This window comes from Canis aureus, chromosome 14, assembly GCF_053574225.1.
Source record: "Canis aureus isolate CA01 chromosome 14, VMU_Caureus_v.1.0, whole genome shotgun sequence".
NCBI lineage: Eukaryota > Metazoa > Chordata > Mammalia > Carnivora > Canidae > Canis > Canis aureus.
Genome location: NC_135624.1, coordinates 5002460 through 5022883, shown reverse-complemented (window position 1 = coordinate 5022883; position 20424 = coordinate 5002460). Strand labels below are relative to the sequence as shown.

Genomic DNA, 20424 nt, shown 5'->3' with positions numbered 1-20424 from the left:
ACATATACCAGTCCATGAGCATCCTGACAGGGTGTGAGGTGGGGATGAGGATCTGCTGTTCCTTCAGGGGTCTCTTCCTGCTGCCTCTCCCAGTGTAGTCAGCTGATCATGCTGAGGGAGATTACATGCATCTCTCTGTATAACATGAGCTTTAAATACAAGCCCTCCATTTCATATGATTCCTAACTGAAGAATCCATGACCAATTTCAATACCAGAGGAAAAACTCTGAACAGCTTCTTGAGAGGTAGGACAACATTGTAACTTATGGGTATTTTCAAGGATTTCAAGGGATAATTTTGACTAAACATGATTTCACTTTATGTGCCCACTGTGGAGCTCATTGCCTTGCAGGAGGAGTCTTTCTGTCTCTGTGTATTTACGTATCTTTCTTCTCTTGGATCAGCATGACCTGAGGACAGATCTGTGTCTTATTCATTTGGGGCTTTGTAGAGAATGCTCTGGATTGGCTCACTCAATGTAGCAGTATATCATCTATCATGATATCTCATTTAACAAGGATTCAATAAATACTTATGGAATAAATGAGTAGAATAACAAAGGAGTGGAATTGGATGATCTTATTCGAAAGCAGAAGATACTCATTTTTTTCCTGAGAGACCATCATAGTCCAATGGAGTATCAAATATGGAAGGCACCTTGGGATTGTTTAATTAAAATCCCTTTTATGATTAAAAAAATCTTAGAAAAACAAAGTAATTTTACTCAATATTGCTTCCATTTAATAATTCTACGTATCCTTTTCTGGATAGATTCTAGTTTAGCCAAATCCCTTTTAAAGTACAATAACTAAACTAGATAAAATACTCTAGTATTACTACCATAGTCTCTGTGGACAGATTTCCTCTTCAGCATTTGCATGTTATACAAATTCAAAGTATTTCATTTTTTGTTGAATCTCTTCATCATAGAGAAAAATGAATGACCATGTATTGTTCCTGCAAGGGCAGAAACAGTGTTTTATTCAACTTATATCCTCTTTGCTTGGGACACCAATTGGCACTAGGGCATTCAAATGTTTTGTTTTTGCTGAAATAAGTGAACTAGGGGAAACTTTGAATCAGTTATTTGCCCATTTTATAAACCTGGAATCACTGTGGTGTTAAGGACCTCTAGAGATCCACTGGAAATCATGGCTTTTGAAGAAGGAAAACACTTATTTCGCCATGGCAAAGGCTCTATCACATTTCAGTTCCACTGAGATAAATTCTTAAGTTTAAAATTGTAAATATTTTAGCTACATCTCTTTTTAAAAAAGTAAATAGGGTCATGTCATTTAATCATGAACACAATTAATTATAGCTTTCCTTCTGTTGTCTTTGTTTTGTTTTGTTAAAATACTTCTGTGCAATGTGGAAAGATCTTCACTTTCATCTGCTTATGCCCTGACTTTTCCTTCCTCAGGATGGACAGATCCTGCCTCTTTCCTTACTTGACTTGCTTCAGAATTCAAGTATTTCGTGCATAAGAGTAGCAGGATCTAAATCACATATGAAACCAGAACTGTAAAGGATCTGGGTGATATAGTTTTTAGTCGTCCAGATTCTGCATTTCAGGAAGTTGGAACAGATCCCAAGTGAGCTAATCCACAGCGTCTGCTGACACCTACTGAAATTCTGCATCAGCCCTGGGTTTAAAGCAGTTTGTAGTCATGAACCCAGAATTCTACAGTGAGCTCACTAGAGGACTTGCTGTAAATCCATGAAGAGATCCCCTAACCTTTTTCACCTTCAGTTTTGCTTTGTTAGTTGAAAATGAAAGTAATTGCTAACTACCTGTCTTAAAACCTGCCCCTAGCCCCTGTGAATGCTGGGGACAGTAACCCACCCAAGAGAGTTAATAATTACCACACCAAACCTGGCTATGATGGCAGTAGCACTGAGGTAATGGCCAGCCTCCCCCGAGCATGGTGATGGCTCTGCTTATGGATGTAAGCATACTACCTCACCAACCCAAGAGCCAGCAAAACTCCAGACTGCTACAGGGAGATTCTTCCTAAAGCCCAAATAAGATTATATTACTAATTTAGGATTTTCCTACTCCACCCTATTTCCCAAAGGATCAAGATAAGCCTATGCTTCTTTTTTTTTTTTTTTTTTTTTTTTTTTTTTTTTTTTTTTTTTTTTTTAAGCCTATGCTTCTTAAAATGGCATGCAAAGCCTTCCATGATCTGGTCTTATCCACCTCGTCTACCTCAAGTCTTTCCTCTGTTCCTTTAACTATTTCAACTATGACTATTCTAGTTATATTCTAACTGCATGGAACTGCTTAAAATTACCCACATGCACCATGCCGCTTCATGCCTCTGTGTCTTTACTGGTAAAACACCTTCGTTTGAATCCCGGTTCCACTAACTTTTGTGGGCTTATTGCTTAGCACAGTGCCTGACTTAGAGAAGGTGGTTAGTACATGCTAGTTTTATCATATGTGAGGCAAGATGATAGTAAAGAAGGGGAAATATGTTGTCTTTGGGACCAGATAGACTTGTTTCGATGGCCCTGATGCAGCACTTTACAGTTCTGAATCCATGGCCCATCATATAACCATCCTAAGTGTCCACTTACTATAAAAAGTGATCACAGGAATGTGGAAGGATTCAGATAGTGCATTTAAAGTGTCTGTCACACTCCTGGCACATGGTAGATGTCCAGTAAACAGTGGTTCTTGTTACTGTTATTATTTATACCAACTGTACAGTAACCATTTCCTACTGAGTAGGTAACATTGGCTACTGAGGGGCTCAGTGTCACATGTCCTATTTATTTATTTATTTACTTATTTTATTGGAGCCTTTTTTTTTTAAACTTGTGTAGCAGGAGCTATTTTATTTCTTCATAGAACTAACTAATTGGCATCCTTTGCTTTGGATTATCACAGTTTTGTGTTCCTCTGTCTACCAGGTGTGAGGGTAGGAGACAGAAAAAAGGAAAACAAATAAAGGCCAAACCTGCTCTATTGTTCCTTGGATCCTCAGTACTAGAAGAAATCTTTTCCAGATGGTCTTCTGCAATCTACGGCACCACTTCCCCCTCCCCATAAATACATAATAACATAAATTAATGTTTTATGTCTGTTCTCTCCCAAGTTTAATTCAGTTCCTTTCTCCTACCAGTTGAATCTTGTCTCTGATATCAGCAGACTCATTTATCTGTTTAATCTAGTGATAGTGTAATTCAGAGATAGTATTTGACATTCAGGTAAGTGATGCCTGTTTGAATCTCATGTTTGAAAGACAGATGCAATTAAGTGTATTTATTGAAGAAACCTTATACACAATTTATTGGTAATTGTTGTTATTTGTCCATTGAGCTATTATTTGTCATTTTTGAAGGGAAATCTTAGTCCTGAGGCCTGCAGGCCTGTAGACTGACATTCATATTGAACTCTATTGTTCGTGCACTTTAAATTCCTTAGGAGGGGAGACCATCAGACTTTAGAGATGTGATGTTATCTGACATTAGAAGAATATATATATATACATATATATATATATACACAGATATGAATATTTATACATATGCACATATATATTTCTAACTCCAATTTTATGACATCCTGCCATTATTAAATTTTAATTATAGTATGTCTAGTTATCTCTTAGTAAAATTTGAAAGAATTGATGCTCTCCCTAGGATGGTTATTGATCCAAGGGGAAGGGCTGGATATCTTCTACTACCTGGCTAAAAATATATAAACTAATCCACATGAATACATGGTTCACTAAAGGTATTCTAAAATAAGTTCATATTCTGAAAAAAGAAACCTGATTCTAGATTTGGAGGACAAAATGGGAAAAGACAGCCAATCCATTATTTATATGTTATGGAGATGGAGGCCCCAAACATGTTTAATGATTTACTCAGAGTCACAGAGCTACTTAATGGCAAGCTGTCATTCAAGCTCAAGACTCCTGACTATTGTATATTAACTGACTGACTTTAAATAAAAGTTGGCAGCATTTAGTAATTACTGAGAAAAGCTCAGAAATGTTATTGCCTTCAACTCTCTCTCTCTCTTTTTTTTTTTTTTCCACAGTGAAAGGAATGGTGTTGAAATGGTCTTAAATGAAGAACACATTGTATTTAATTTTATCCTTTTGAGCAGGGGAGACTTTAGCTTTCATGGCTCCTGGGGATGAAAGAGATAAGGGGAGTGTTATTTCTTCTTCCTTTACTCTTTCTTCCCTAGTAATCCACCCCCTCCTAAGAGTAACATTGCTTCATAGAGACCAGGTGTGTATTTCTTTCCAGTTCCAAAGAAACACAAGGGTAAGATGTTTATGCAAAGGGACTTTCTGCCATAATACATCCTTAGTTCTTGCCATAAGTACATTGGAAAGGAAGGATAAAATGGGTTCCCTTATCTGTAGTCAAGAGATTTCCAAGCTCCTAGAAGAGAAGAGCTAATGATTAAGTACACAAAAGTTTGTGTATGTATATATGCTTATATTAACTGTCAAGTTGTCTTGGAGACAGTGAGTTTCTGCTTTATAAAAATTTAAGATTTCCACAAATTTGTTTTGCAGACCTTTTCAGAGGCAGTTAGATTTAATGTGGATTATGGAGTTTTTGAAATAGTTAACAATGCTCCACAACTTCTAGAAAAGCAACTGAAAAAAATTCTTCGAAACCAGCAACCTCGAAATCCCATCTATGATGTTGTAAGGAAAGGAAAGAATGATATTAAACCTGTTCAGATGAATGCCCCCTATGAAGATGAGGCCATTAACGTCAACTACAATATTATGGTAAGAAAGTATATTTGAGTTTGTATCTTCCTAGGTAGATAAAGCATTAAATAAGACTAACATGAAGTCTCTTGGGCTTGGCCTTCTGAAATGTAACTATATTTATTAAGTTTTATTGTACTTTTACATCATCATATTTGTTAGTTACTGTATCATTCATGTCAAATGGCCAATTTAATCTAGCAGTTTGATTTTCAGTATGAGAAGATTCATATAATTTCCTTTGAATATTTAGGATATCAGGTTCATTTGGAGCAGTAGAAATTTGAGTATCCTTTATAGTTTGTATGCATTCTAGAAAATGTGGGTATACAGTGAATTTATCTGATTTGGATTCTATCCTGACAAAGCAGCTGGGAATTATGACTTCTGACCCTCAAGTTACACTATGTAACTCTGACCTCCCTGGCCTTATTTCTGCTCTCAGATTTTGGATTTTGTCTCCTTAGCATGAGATTAACAACAACAACCCTTGGTTCTAACCTTGGCACTTTAACTTATTAGCTGTGTTCTTGAACAAGTCATTTTGATGAACCTTATTTTCATCACCTGTCAAATGATGCCTTTGCTACCTACTACTTAGGTTTGTTATGTGGCTCAATTGAAAATAAAATGAATGTTTAATATTTTCCATGATTTGAAGTGTCTGATGGAACTAGGCTAAAATATATTCAAAAATTACAACATAGCTCTTTTCCAGCCTGAAAGTTCTTCAATGTGTCTTTTACTGAATTCCAGTTTATTTGTTTTTCTTGTTTACTTTCATCAAATTAAGTACATTAATGATAATAGTATTTAAGATACTTTTATAAATACTAAAAATAAAAAACTATGTTATAGCCTTGTTTTGAAGTTTAAACAAGAAAATATATTCTGGGGGCAGCCCCGGTGGCGCAGCGGTTTAGCGCCACCTGCAGATCCGGGATCGAGTCCCACATTGGGCTCCCTGCATGGAGCCTGCTTCTCCCTCTGCCTTTGTCTCTGCTTTTCTCTCTCTCTCTGAATAAATAAATAAATAAATAAATAATATTTTTTAAAAAAGAAAATATTCTGAACTATAAAGCACCATATAAATTGTTAACATTCATTCATGATAAAAACTTAACAAAGTAGTTTTAGAGGGAACATACCTCAACATAATAAAAACCATATGTGAAAAACCAACAGCTAACATCATCCCCAATGGGGAAAAATTGAGAGCTTTACCTCTAGGATTAGGAATAAGACAAGGATATCCCCTCTCACCACTTTTATTCAACATGGTACTGGAAGTCCTACCAAAGCAATCAGGCAAGACAAAGAAATAAAAGGCATCTAGATTGGTAAGGAAGAAGTATAACTTTGAATATCTGCAGATGACCCCACCAAAAGACTACTAGAACTGATGAATAAATTCAGTAAAGTTGTAGGATACAAAATTAGTAAACATAAATCTGTTGCATTTCACACAACTCACACCTAATAAAAACTCATTAAAAAATAAATTGCTTAAACTTGTTAAAGGCTATCCAAAACCAATAATAAACACTGTACATGGAAATACTATAACCATTTCCATTAGATCATAAGAAAAGAAAAAGTATATCTTTAAGCTAATTCAAAATTATTTTAGATTTCCTCGACAGAGTTTAAACACAATGAATGTAATTACTATCAATTTGCAAGAGTAAACTAAATTGTCTTTATTTGCGAATTAATAAATAACTTAAATGGTTTTTTAAACTGGAGTATTACAACAAAATCCAGGAAAATTTTAATGTAAACTTAGCATGTGAGTCACCCCCCCCCCCCCCCAATGAAGTTAAAGGACTCCAGAGTCCTCAAAATAATCAAAAAACAAACCTGGACACCAAAATTATTTCACATGTTAGAAAATGATACTAAGTTAAAAACCAATGATTTAGAAAAAAAGTTTTGCAAGTATGAGGAAAAGTATTTTACTTAATTTCTTACCAATCTTATCCAAGAAAAAGACAAGTAGTCCAATAAAATAATTGAAGTAATTCAACAAACTATTTATAAGAGTGGAATTAAAATAGAAAATGAGCAGATAAAAATATATTTAATCACACAAATTATCATAAATTGTAAATTTAACAAATTGCAAATTGTAAGTACAGCCAGATACCATTTTTTAAGATGTTAAACTGGCATATAATTTTTTAAAATTCAATTAGCCAACATATAACATCATTAGTTTCAGATGTAGAATTCAATAATTCATCAGTTGCATCTAACACGCAGTGCTCATCATATGTGAAATTAGCCTACAACTTTAAAAAATAATAACATCTAGTGTTGGTAGAATATTAATTGCTACAATCTTTGGGGATTAATCTGACAAAATTGATAAAACTTAAAAATACTGTGACTTATGCCTGGAAAGCCACTTTGGGATTTTTATTCCATACAAATAAATGTGTATATATAGGAGCTGATTGCAGCATTGACCAGTAGTATAAATATATTATATGTTTATCAATAGAAGAACTATGGAATATTATATGACTATTAGAAAGAATGTGTTTGAACTGTGTCTATTGTCCTGATGAGATAGATGCACATGTTGTATTGTTCAAAGGAAAAATCAAGTTGTAAATTAAAGTATATAATATGGTTCAGTTTTTATATAAAATAAATTCTACACAAGAGTTCCAAAAAATCTGTTGCATTTCTATACACTAAAAATGAAGTAGCAGAAGAAAACAATACCATTTACAATTGCACCAAAATAATAAAATACCTAGGAATAAACCTAAGCAAGGAGGTGAAAGACCTATACTCTGAAAACTATAAAACACTGATGAAAAAAATTGAAGAAGATACAAATGGCAAGATATTTTATGCTCATGAATTGGAAGAACCAATATTGTTAAAATGCCCGTATTATCCAAAGCAGGCTACAGATTTAATGCAGTCCCTCTCAGAATACCAACTATGTTTTTCACAGAACTAGAACAAATAATACAAAAATTTGTATGGAGCCACCAGAGACCCTGCATAGCCAAAGCAATCTCAAGAAAGAACAAACCTGGGCAGCCCCGGTGGCGCAGCGGTTTAGCGCCGCCTGCAGCCCAGGGCGTGTTCCTGGAGACCCTGGATCGAGTCCCACATCGGGCTCCCTGCATGGAGCCTGCTTCTCCCTCTGCCTGTATCTCTGCCTCTCTCTGTGTGTGTGTGTGTGTCTCTATGAATAAATAAATAAAATATATATATATATATATAAAAAAGAACAAACCTGGAGGTATCAAAATCCCATATTTCAAGATATATTACAAAGCTGTAGTAATCAAAACACTATTGGTAGTATGTGGAGGCGAGGAAAAATTAAGGCCATCCCACCTAAAGTTTAGCATTAGCACAAGTACAGCCATCTTAGGCCCCTGTGAATGAAAAAAAAACTGCAGAATGTCCTCAATGTCCTCGGCAGAGAATCCCATATCAGAAAGACAACAGAGCCTATGCCCGTGGTAGAAAATCCCATATTAGAGTGAGAACAGAGCTCAATGCCCTTGAAAGCCCCATATCAGAATGTAAACAGAACTTGAGAAATTCCTCCACCCCTTCTGAAAAATCCCCTAGACCAGCCTATAAAAAACCCAGCTGTAACCCACTTCGGGGTCCAAGTCCCTGCTCCGCTGTGTCGGGTGTACTTGGACCCAAGCTCGAGCTTGCTAATAAACCCTCGTGCGCTTGCATCGGTGTCAGCTCCTTGGTGGTTTCTCGCATTCGCAATCTTGGGCACAACATGGGAAGAATGTATCCCTTAAAATTATTATTTTTGTATCCTTTGGATAAATACCTAGTAGTACAATTGCTAGATCATAGGGTAGTTCTATTTCTTTCTTTTTTTTTTTTTTTTTTTTGGTAGTTCTATTTCTAAGTCTTTGAAGAACTTCCATACTATTTTCCAGAGTCCTCTGCCTATTTTTTTTTAAGAATTTTTTTTTTTTTTTTTTAATTCATGAAAGACACACGCAGAGAGGCAGAGACACAGGCAGAGGGAGAAGCAGGCTCCATGCAGGGAGCCTGAGGTGGGACTCAATCCCGGGACTCCAGGATCACACCCTGGCCCGAAGGCAGGCGCTAAACCGCTGAGCCACCCAGGGATTCCCTTTCTATTTTTTAATTGGATTGTTTATTTGATGTTGTTGTATAAATTCTTTATATATTCTGGATATTAAGCCCTCACTGGATATACTATTTGCAAGTATCTCCTCCCATTCAGTAGGTGCCTTTTTGTTTTATTGACGGTTTTCTTTGCTGTGCAAAAGCTTTTTATTTTGGTGTAATCTTAGTATTTTAATTTGCTTTTGTTTCCCTTGCCTGAGGCGGTATCCCTAGAAAAACGTTTCCATGGCCAATGTCAAAGAAATTACTACCTATGTTTTTCTTCTAGGAGTTTTATGGTTTCAGTTTTCACATTTAAATCCATTTTGAGTTTATTTTTGTGTCTGGTGTAAGAAAGTAGTCCAGTTTCATGCTTTTGCATGCTGCTGTCCAGCTTTCACAGCACCATTTATTGGAGAGACTGTCTTTTCTCCATTGTATATTCTTGCCTCATTTATCAAAGATTACCTGACCATACAAAGGAGAGTTTCTGAGCTATTATATAGTCCACTGATCTATGTGTCTATTTCTGTGCCACTTGTGCCCAAGATTACAAATGCGAGAAACCACCAAGGAGCTGACACCGATGCAAGCGCACGAGGGTTTATTAGCAAGCTCGAGCTTGGGTCCAAGTACACCCGACACAGCGGAGCAGGGACTTGGACCCCGAAGTGGGTTACAGCTGGGTTTTTTATAGGCTGGTCTAGGGGATTTTCAGAAGGGGTGGAGGAATTTCTCAAGTTCTGTTTACATTCTGATATGGGGCTTTCAAGGGCATTGAGCTCTGTTCTCACTCTAATATGGGATTTTCTACCACAGGCGTGGGCTCTGTTGTCTTTCTGATATGGGATTCTCTGCCGAGGACATTGAGGACATTCTGCAGTTTTTCCCATAAAGTTCAGCTCTTATTCACAGGGGCCTAAGATGGCTGTACTTGTGCTAATGCTAAACTTTAGGTGGGATGGCCTTAATTTTTCTCGTTTTCTGACTACGGGATCCAAGTGTCCTTCACATCTCACTCATAAGTAATAAGACCATCAACAAGATGCTACTGTTCAGGTGCTGCCTGCTTCCAAAGTTTCTTCTGTTTTTTGTTTGTTTTTCTCATTACCCGGAAGATAATCTTTGGGGAGAGCAAATAGGTATTTTGGGCTGAACAGAAGGAAACCATTGTTCCCTCAGTTTTCCATCCTTGGGGAGCCTAATGACTTCATGCCATCTGCAAGCAGTGTTGAGCACAGGTGCATGCTCAAGAACATCAGCTTGTCAGATGTTGGCAGCACTACTCTGTGGGCCTTTAATTTCCTCTCTGGAGTTCACAGTGGTCTGTGTTGACTGATGTTAATATCACAGCCCAACTGTTGCTTGAGCAGATAATCAATGGAAGTCACATAAATGCAGACACACTTGCCTCAGACTTGTGCTTCACTGGTTGTTTCACTTATCCAGTAGCATTTGTGGAGTGGGCAAAGTATGGACGTTCTTTAGAATTCTGGGGAAAAAGTGAATATAAGACAAAAGAGAATTGATAGTGAGGAAATATAGAATGAACAGCAGCTCAGGAACTCTTAAGCTGGCTCTCACAACTTCCACACAAAATCTAAACTCCTTAATGTCATCTAAAGGATAATTCATAATTAGGCCTGCCGGCTTCTCCAGCTTGCTTCCCTCCTTTCCTGAGATCTCACCCTGCGATCTAGTCATACTAAAATTATCTTTGCTTCCTCTCCTGATCTCCTCTTTACCAAGCTAATCATGTGTCACGTCAAAGATTGAGTGGCATGTTCTTTGAGAAACCTTTGCTAGGTTTAGTGCCTGAGGGCCCTTCCATAGAAGCCCGAACTTGCTGCACTCACTGCTCTCTACTACTATTGCTTATTGAATTACCTGTAAACTCATTAAAGGTGGGACCTTATCTTTCTTATTAACCTTAGTGTCCCCAGGAGAGTGACCCGGGATGTTAAACATTTAACAATTTTCTAAAATTGGAAGGGCAGGGGCCTGTAGAGAGTGACCATAGTGGCCTTACCAAGTGTCTGGTTAGCTCTTTTTTTGGTTTGTGATTACTTTTAACCCATTTTGTGACTGTGAAAAAACCGAGCATGACTTTTTTCCTCATACGTCTCCCTCAATAAGTTACTTGACTCCTCTGGATTCAGTTTGTTAATCTGTAAAATGGGGTTAATCATTGACGCAGGGCTGTTGAGAGAATAATGCCAGAAGGTAAGCAGTGGCTTCAAATGTGTGACTCAGAGGTTCTGCTTTCTCTCGTGCACACAGAAGATAGAGGCAGGGGCTCCTGGTAATAGCTAGAGGTCATTATTGCTCTAGTGCTCTTAATTGTTTGGAAAGGTGATTTTCTTTGACTCGTTTCCTTTTTCACCTGCTCTCTAATAGTGTCTCAGTCGTGAAGAAGGTATTGAGTGGATCAAAAAAGAAAGACTTCCAGCATTTCTGGAAAGTGATTGTTACTTTGAATACAGGTACTGTAGCCCCATCAGCAAGCCTATTTTTTAATTGCCTGGGTTTTTTTTTTTTTTTCACCAATAATCATTTTTCTGTACGTTCTTAATAAAACTGTATACTTTAAAACCCACTAGCATTGGGCAGCCCGGGTGGCTCAGCGGTTTAAGCGCCGCCTTCAGTCCAGGGTGTGATCCTGGAGACCCGGGATCGAGTCCCACGTCAGGCTCCCTACATGGAGCCTGCTTCTCCCTCTACCTGTGTTTCTGCCTCTCTCTCTCTCTCTCTCTCTGTGTCTCTCATGAATAAATAAATAAAATCTTTAAAAAAAAAAAAAAACCCACTAGCGTTTGTATCTCACCTGCTATGGTTTCTGAATGACAGAGCATTTGTAAAAATCACTTCACTTTTCCAAAGAGTTCTCACAGAAATAGTACCTAATAAATGTACCTCAGTTGTGCTTCTTGATCATTATGGTTTTAAAATTATCTACTTGTGATAATGGTATTTATGTGCAGGCTGTTAAAAAAACAAATATAAGTATGTCATGAAAAAATATTGTAAGTGGGCCAAGTTTTTCTTTTATGTTCCCTGACTTTTAATGTGTAAGTACCTAAATATTCTGAAATTTTACTAAAATTTGACATATACTTAGAACCACCATTTAAAAAAAACAGTAAAATAAATTAGAACAGAATAGTTATTAATTAATAGTTCTGTGAATAAGCCATTAATTTTAGCAGATCCTAAGAGAATCGTGCAGAGGGAGGAGATTGACTTGAAAAAAGAAAATTTTAGGTTTTCTTTTCTGAATTCTCTATATTTGAAACTTACTTCAAATTTGTATGATTTCTAAAATGCAGATTAGCCAAATTGGTCTCACAAGTAAGATGGAGTGGATCCGGCATGAACATCACAGTCAATACAGAATTTTCTCCCTGGGTCCTGAGAAAACCACCCAGTCCACCACCACCTGTTGTTGAAGAAGACAATGTTATAATTATGAAAAAGTTCTACATTTCTCTTGGCGAGGTAAAAGTATGAGTGTATCTTCATGACTTGGCACTTCAAAAGACTTCTCATTTTAGGGGGAGGAATTTCATTTGTACCACTTGAACAGGGGAAATGACTTCAAGTACTTTTAAGGCAGATTTAGCAAAACTTTTTGTGGGTTTATGCTGACTCCTTTGCTCTGTACTCTTTCACCTGAAATGTAATTGGTATTATATTCCTCATGTGTACAGAGGAACAAATGCAAGACTGAAGAACATGCTCGGTGTCACCTGGAAAGCAAGAAAGGATACCTTGAATTATATCCATGGTTTCATTGTTCACTTTTAAAATTTTCACTATTTGGAGTCTACAATTTTTTGTACCAAATGATGGCAAATTGGGTCTTCTCCTCCCTGTTGTCAAGATTATTCCTCAGTAGTAAAAATGCATTACTGTTTAACCATTATCAGATAAATTCTGATAATGGTTATCAGATAATCATTTCTGATAATGGTTATCTGATAATCATTTCTCCTCCATGGAGAAATGTTGGGTTGTCAGTGTGCATTTAAAGAGATCTAACCTAGAATCAAATGTCCTTTTGGATAGTCATGGTGTAATAAAAAACATTGTTTGATCTCTGAATTCTAATTGTCAGGTCTTCTTTCTGGGAACACATTTCCTATATACAATCTGTACAAAACCAGGAATTGCAAATATGTGGCCCATGTGTTGCTCTTCTCTTAGTTTCCATTCATGACAGACATTGCTAATCAATCATGGCAATTTTCCTGCTGAGCTAGGACTTGGTTCCAAATTCTTTTCAACACAGCCCTCTAGGCAAGCACTTCCAATTGATCAAAGATGTCGTACAAAAGGAAAACTATTTGCCATCTCTGTTGGAATAGATAGACTTAATCTATCTTACCTGAGCACTTTTTTTTCATGTATAGTTTCTGTTTAATTTTGTAGTTTGGCATTTCTATCTGTAATATTTGGGAAAAATGTTTGAAATTTTGCCACTTGCATTATTTCCAATGAGCTAATGCTAGGGATGTACTAAAAGCATGTTTTACTTCTCTCTTATACTTATTTTTAAGTATTTTTTTTTTTCTGTTAACCTATGTATTATAGAAATATCAAGAATGTCATAAAAATACGTACTGGTAGTACAGGTCAGTAAACATACAATGGGAAGAATCAATTTAGGGAAACAAGATCTGATTCCTTACATGTAAATTAAGTTGAATATAAGAGAGTAAAACTTAAACTAGTTTACTTTTGCTATTTTCTATGATGAAAAAACTCATTTCTGTCCACTTGAGTAATACGTTAACTATTTAATATCTTTTTTAAAAAGATTTATTTATTTGTTTATTTATTTATTTATTTTAAAGAGAGACAGTGAGTGAGGGGAAGGGGAGAGGAGGAGGGAGAGGAACAAGCATACTCCTAGCTGAGCATGGAACCTGACATGAGGCTTGATCTCACCACCCTGAGCCAAAATCAAGTGGTGGATGTTCAACCCACTGAGCCACCCAGTTGCCCCACTAATGTCTTCTTAATAGCTTTTGAATTTTGAGGATTCAAAATTCTTTGAGCCTTTCAATCATTTAAATCATGACTGTAGACAAAGATTAATTTTTGTGATGACAGTTGGTAATATTTCTGTGAGTCTTCATTATACCATCTAAACACAAGCAATTGATTCATCTCTTAAGCACATTAGGTGGACTAGTTACCTATGTTTATGTCTGATTACTTACTACTTCTAATTTTTAATCTGCAATCTTTTTCGTGCACTTGAAATAGCAAGGACTTTTGTTTATTGGCCTCTCTCAGTTCCCTGATAGTTCTTCATTATTTGGGTCTTCTCTCAGTGCTTAGGATACTGCTTGGAATAGAGTAGTCACTCAATAAATACATGTTGAATGAATCTGTAATTAATAATAAATGGCTTGGAAAAAATAAATAATAAATGACTTGGTTTTAAAGGAGGAAAAAAGGGACCAAAAGGAAATTAGAGTCTTTAAAAGTTTTTATCCACACAGGAAACCTTTCTTCTAAGAGGGGCAGTAACAATCTATATGTGACACTTTTCATTTCTCTCTCTTGCTTTTTGGTCTCATTGTGTGGCCTGACCTGCCCTGCTTAATTCTGTATCATAGTCAGAGAACAACATCTATTCCATTTGAGCCCTGCCTCTTTTGTGAGTCTTTCTGAGGCTAAGGGTCACCCAGCTGACTCAGTTGGAGAAAGGAGAAACGAGACACTCCTTTCTCTGCTTTTGTTGAACAGTTTGGATTATCTTAGAAAGATCATGAGGATGTTACTGAGAAAGGCAGGCAGAGCAATTTTCTCAGGAAAGCTGAGAAGAGGGCTTCTCAGGACTGGGGTTCTGAAAGCTGAGGGTCAGCTTGGGAATTGGGTCAGCTGGCTCAGAGGTACAGGAAAAATTGAAGGCTACATGCAGGGGCAGATGGAGTCAGGAATCAGTCTTCAGGAAGCATAGAATCCAAGCAAAGCTGTGAAAACTGAAATCTAAGGCAAAGGGGCAGTTGAGCGTGGGGAGGTCTTTAGTGCCCCTGAGAGTAAGTCTGTCATGTTAGGGAGGTGTTGTAAAAAACACAGAATCAGATTGGACAGAATTAGGGGGAGGAAATAATTTGAAAGTTGTAAATGGGAATAGTTTGCAGAAGAGGCAGCCAATGACGGATGAGCTATGGGACTGCCAAGATACAGTTAGATGTCTTGAACCTGTAACGGAATCATGAGGTAGGTGCATGCTTCTGGTGGAAGAGTGAAGGATTTGATGTGTATGGGCTCATTTTTACCTTCGTCATCTTATATCCAAATAATCTGAGTTGAAATTTCCTTCCCATTATTCTCAGTTAATGAATTTTTCTGTGTACAACATTCTTTTCTTTCATGGCATGATTTTCCCTTTCATAGTGTACTATGCAAATGTAATGTTATAATGATGTGTTGAGATTCCTGATTGGGAGAACACTGCTAATCTTACATTAAACAAAGGTGCTCCTTTCTTCCTAGGGCTCCTATACTCAAACAAAAGATTGGTTTGCATTAGGAAAACAGAGTTTGCAAACAGTACCAACATTTTCATTACCATCTTGTGTACTCCACAGCAGACCTGAACCACCAGTTGTTTCATCCATTTCTGGTAAGCAGAAAGGACAAGAATGATTTTAGAACTCCTCTTTAAATCTTTTGTAACTGGTGTTCTAATCTTACAGTACAATACGTTGTGGTTGGGGGGAAAAAATAATCTGCATCCCTACCCCACCCCCACTTCACTTTCTACTGTTTTTATTTTTAAAGATTTATTTATTTATTTGAGAGAGAGAGGGAGAGAGAAAGAGAAAGCAGAGGGAGGGGAGAGGGAGAGAGAGAATCTCAAGCAGACTCCCTGCTGAGTGTAGAGTGCAATATGGGGCTCCATCTCACAATCCTCACGTCATGACTTGAGCCAAAATCAAGAATCAGATGCTTAACTGACTGAGCCACTAAGGTGCCCCTCTACTGTTTTTTGAGAGGCAACTTGACATAGGAAAAAGAGTGTGGGTTTAGATGGGTTAATACTTGTTAGCTAGCTGTGTGACTTTTTAAAGTTATTTCACTTGATAGCCTTGCTTTTTTCATCTGTAAGATTAGAATAACGATACATACTAAATATACAGTAAAGGCCTGGCCCAGCACCTGGAGCCTCATGGGCAGTCAGTAAATGTTTGTCTTGTCTCTACTTCCTATGACAGTTTACAAATTATTATTCAGTATTTGAATTTAAGTGGGTGCAACTGTCCTCTCCTCTTAAAAGCATATTCATACAACTTGAGTTTTTCTTCTAAGTTAGACTGTTTTTCTCCTTAGAAAGCAGATATATTTCTACCATGGGGAACTTTTGTGGATGATATCAACTTTTCATAGATATATATAGAAGAAAACTTCCAGAAATGGGTGTCATTAACTTAGCAATGCACTAAGTTCTTACCTAATTCTTTTGAAAAGTGTAAGCAACCTCTGAGGACAATAAATCTGGATTCTCTAGAATCTAAATCTAGGAATAGAGAATAACAGTCTCCTTAATTGAAAATAGGTGAATTTATAGGTTTCTCGCTGTTTCCCCCAAATAGTAAAGTAGAAAATCAGAGAGCCAAGATAGTGAAGAGTGTAAACAGGAAAAGAACGGGTAGCAGGAAGGTGGTGAACAGAAATGTTAGCTTTTCTCTCTCCCTCCACTTCTGTGGGGTTGGCTGTATACCCAGTATCTTTTCGTAGGTTTACAGAAGTCTAGCCTTTTAATATAGGGGGAACTCCTTATCTTCATTTTCAATAAAAATTATAATAAAATATTTCCAGCTCATTGGGATTTGAAATCTATTACTGAGAAAATGGCTATTGAAGAGGGATACAGATAACAACTGTTTTCCTGCCCTATGGCATTTCAAGGGTTAGATTTGCCATGTGAGATAAAGCACATCAGATATTTTACTGATTTCTAAAGGAGAAAACAGGAGCTAAAGACTATGTCTTTAGAAAATTTAGAAAACAATCTGTTTGTATTTGTGAGCCTTCATGAGTACCTTATGCCATTTTGATGGTAGATTGTAAGTATGATAGTAATTGAATCTTTCTTATAAAGTAGTGAATTTTTTTAAATTACTGATATGACTCCAGTTCTGATCTGTTTACTGATTGTCTAACTTTATTTATTTATTTTTAAGATTTTTAAACGTTTATTTGAGAGAGAGAAAGCAAGTGTGAGAGGGAGCGTGAGAGAGAGCGTGAGAGACCACTCATGAGCACGGGGCAGGGGTAGAGGGAGCAGCAGACTCCCTGCTGAGCAGGGCACCCCCACATGGGACTCAGTCTCAGGATCGGATCAGGACCTGAGTGAAAGGTAGACACTTAGCTGACTGATCCGCCCAGGTGCCCTGTCTAATTTTATTTTATCTTACAGGTTGAAATATTAGAATACATACAATTGTTTAATGTGTATATTCTAATTATTTAATAGATTTGGCCTTTACATATTGACATTCTATGTCAGCCTAAATCATTACATTTTAGAAGTGTATGATGCCTTTTTGAAGATCCTCTGTATTAAGGATGTCAAATATTTAGTTTATCTGCCACTATTACCACCTTATCTGGCCAATCCTGCTGGCAGTTTTTTCTCTACTGGTACCACCTGTGGCTTCAGAACTCCTCCTTAAGCTACCTGAAGTCACTACCTGTGACAAATCCACTTACCATGCTGGCTCTGCAACATCTGGTTAATACTAAAAATAACTTTGTATTCATATCTGATCTAATAGCCTTTTATGATTTATTACAGAAAGCTTTATCTTCGATGATAGAATTCACCCAAGGACAAAAAGGGACTCATCTGAAACCATTAGATTAACTTCTCATTTTGAAGAAGAAGAAGATGGGTCTGTATCTGTACAAGACACTCCTTCTCAAGCCCTTCTAAGAATATACCTTGAGAGGCAACAGGATGCTGATGAAAGCCTTCCATTGCATTTCACAACATGTGAAGAATTTTTAACATCTTATATAGACTTTATTTTGAGAGTAGCAATTCATCAAATTTTTGAAGAGCCACTTACAGAAAGTCCAGATTATATAAATTTCAACAAAGTAGCAGAAGTGGTGCTCGAGGAGGGTTTTGAGCCTCTCCATGGCAGGAATGTTTTAAGTGAAACATTTCAAACCACAAATGAAAAGTCAAAAGAGATGTTAGAACGAGCAAATTCAAAGAGTGAGAGCATTGGACCAGAAAGCAGGGCTTATTGGTATATGTCTCACAAAGCTTATGATATTGGCAATAGAAAGGAGTTTGAAAGATTTAAGAAATTTATAAAAGGTACTTTAGGAGAGAGATATTGGTCATTATGGATGGATATTGAGAGGTTAAAAGTTCTTAAGGACCGCGGAAGACATCAAAGGTATGCCTAGTTTTTACTTTCAATAGTTTTTTTTTTTTTTTTAATTACGGAATATTAGTTTGGGTCATTTAAGCACAGGCAGAAAGCCTGAAATAAAAATGAAAATGTAACTTCTACTTTTAGAGGAATGAATAATAACATTTATTTTATTATAGTAATAGTGATTTCACTAGTTCTTTGATTTTATAATTTTCAGATACAAGTAGTGGCAATTGTTTGGGTTCCTAAAATGTTTCTTCCCATAGATTCTAAACCTGCTTTCAAATCAATCATTCTATTTTATTTTTATAACATTGTAGTGTTATATTTTTTTTATAGTGTTATATTTTTATATAATTTTTTTTTCAGTTATATAACCACACTGAATTCAGATATCTTATATAAAAGGTCTTATGCCATGGTAAGAGATCACTGTTCCTAGCAGCCTGCTCAGTTAACAAATCCCATGATCTTTGTTTGGATGCCACTTAGATATTCATATCTGAATAACATATCTCCTAGATATCTTATATCCTCTAGAGAGCCTCCTGGATGTCTCATGGGTCCAGGTCCTTGTTTGGCTACCCTATATGTTTTAGATTACTGTGTAAGTCTTAAGAACCTTAAGAGGGAGGATCCATGGATGGCTCAGCGGTTTAGTGCCTGCCTTCGGCCCAGGGTGTGGTCCTGGAGTCCCGGGATCGAATCCCAGGATCGAGTCCCACATTAGGCTCCCTACATGGAGCCTGCTTCTCCCTCTGCCTGTGTCTCTGCCTCTCTCTCTCTCTCTGTGTCTCTCATGAATGAATAAATAAAATCTTAGAAAAAAAGAACCTTAAGAGGACCCTGCTTTAGGAAAGTTTTTATCCTATGTTCTCCTTTCTGCTCTGAAGCAGACCAACTACAGTAGAATGCAATTCCCAGTAAGGGTTTGACTGAGTATAGACTAGTAACTGGGTTATTCCAATTATTTCCATGGCATTCAGATCATAGACCTCATTGTTGTACGTACTTATAGGATCAGGAGTTACCAGATGGCTGATTGTGAAGCTATGGCTTGATTGATCATGAAGTTGAAAGCCACTACCACTTTTCAAGATATATATAAGCAACCTATATAAGTTCTTCAGGATCAATACTGTATTAGTTTGTATTATTGCTGTAGTAGATTGCTACAAATGTAATGGTTTTTAAAGCAACACAAATTTATTCTGTTACATTTTGGAGATAGGAAGTCTAAAACAGGTGGGCAGGGCTACATTTTCTCTGGAGGCTCTAGGGGAGAATCCATTTCCTTGCTTTTTTCAGCTTCCAGAGGTCATCCATCTGCTTTCTTTGGTTTATGGCCTTTCCTCCATCTTCAAGCCAGCAATATAGCATCTTCTCTTTGACCTCTGCTTCTATCCTCACATCTTTTCTCAATGACTGACTCTCCTGACTCCCTCTTAGAAGGACTCTTGTAATTACAGTAGGGTCATCTAGATAATCTAGGATAATCTTCTTAAAATCATAATCACATCTCCAGAATGCCTTCGATCATGTAAGGTAACAAACATTCAGAGGTTCTGAGGATTAGGACATGGACATCTTTGGAAAGCCATTGTTCAACCTACCAAAAACACTTTTCCTGTTCCCATAATTGTAAGAAATATTTTTATCTCCACATTGGTACTTCTGTAACTCATTGTTGGTTTGAGATAGTCATTGCTTGTCTGAAACATTTTAGAAGTGAAAACATTTGACATGTTGAATGTTGTAGCAATGTGTGTGGATGTGTTTTGTTTTAGACATCTTGAGAAGATGAAAAAATTCTATCTAGTGAGCAATGGAGATTGCTATCTTTCTACAGAAATATTATCAAAATTTAAACTGCTAGATGCATCTCAGTGGAATGAAGAACACTTAAGAAATATTCAGACAGAGGTTGTAAAACCATTACTTCTATATTGGTAAGATAAACAATGTAGATCAAATATATTTGCTTTTACTTTTCCTAGATGAGTTACAAGTTATACTTTTTTGTCTTACTGATTTATAATTTGTGGAAATTTAAAATCACAAGATAACTATATCTTTCACCTTCCTTAAAGGATTTACCCTTTAGATAATTTGGAGATTTGGGGGACTTTAAATCTGTAATAAG

General features: G+C 36.7%; 1 protein-coding gene across 20 annotated transcripts in view; it reads left to right on the top strand.

The window, feature by feature from the left end:
* RGS22 (regulator of G protein signaling 22) overlaps nucleotides 1-20424 on the top strand; it is a 131911-nt gene that overhangs the window by 27199 nt on the left and 84288 nt on the right. For 18 of the 20 annotated variants that reach the window (XM_077846768.1, XM_077846770.1, XM_077846771.1 and 15 more), the window contains 6 exons: nucleotides 4546-4767; nucleotides 11275-11360; nucleotides 12204-12372; nucleotides 15385-15514; nucleotides 17690-18302; nucleotides 20069-20230. In XM_077846768.1, the coding sequence (XP_077702894.1) occupies nucleotides 4546-4767; nucleotides 11275-11360; nucleotides 12204-12372; nucleotides 15385-15514; nucleotides 17690-18302; nucleotides 20069-20230 (1382 nt within the window). The remainder of the gene's footprint in view (nucleotides 1-4545; nucleotides 4768-11274; nucleotides 11361-12203; nucleotides 12373-15384; nucleotides 15515-17689; nucleotides 18303-20068; nucleotides 20231-20424) is intronic. The other 2 variants (XM_077846756.1, XM_077846769.1) reach the window with 2 other exon arrangements.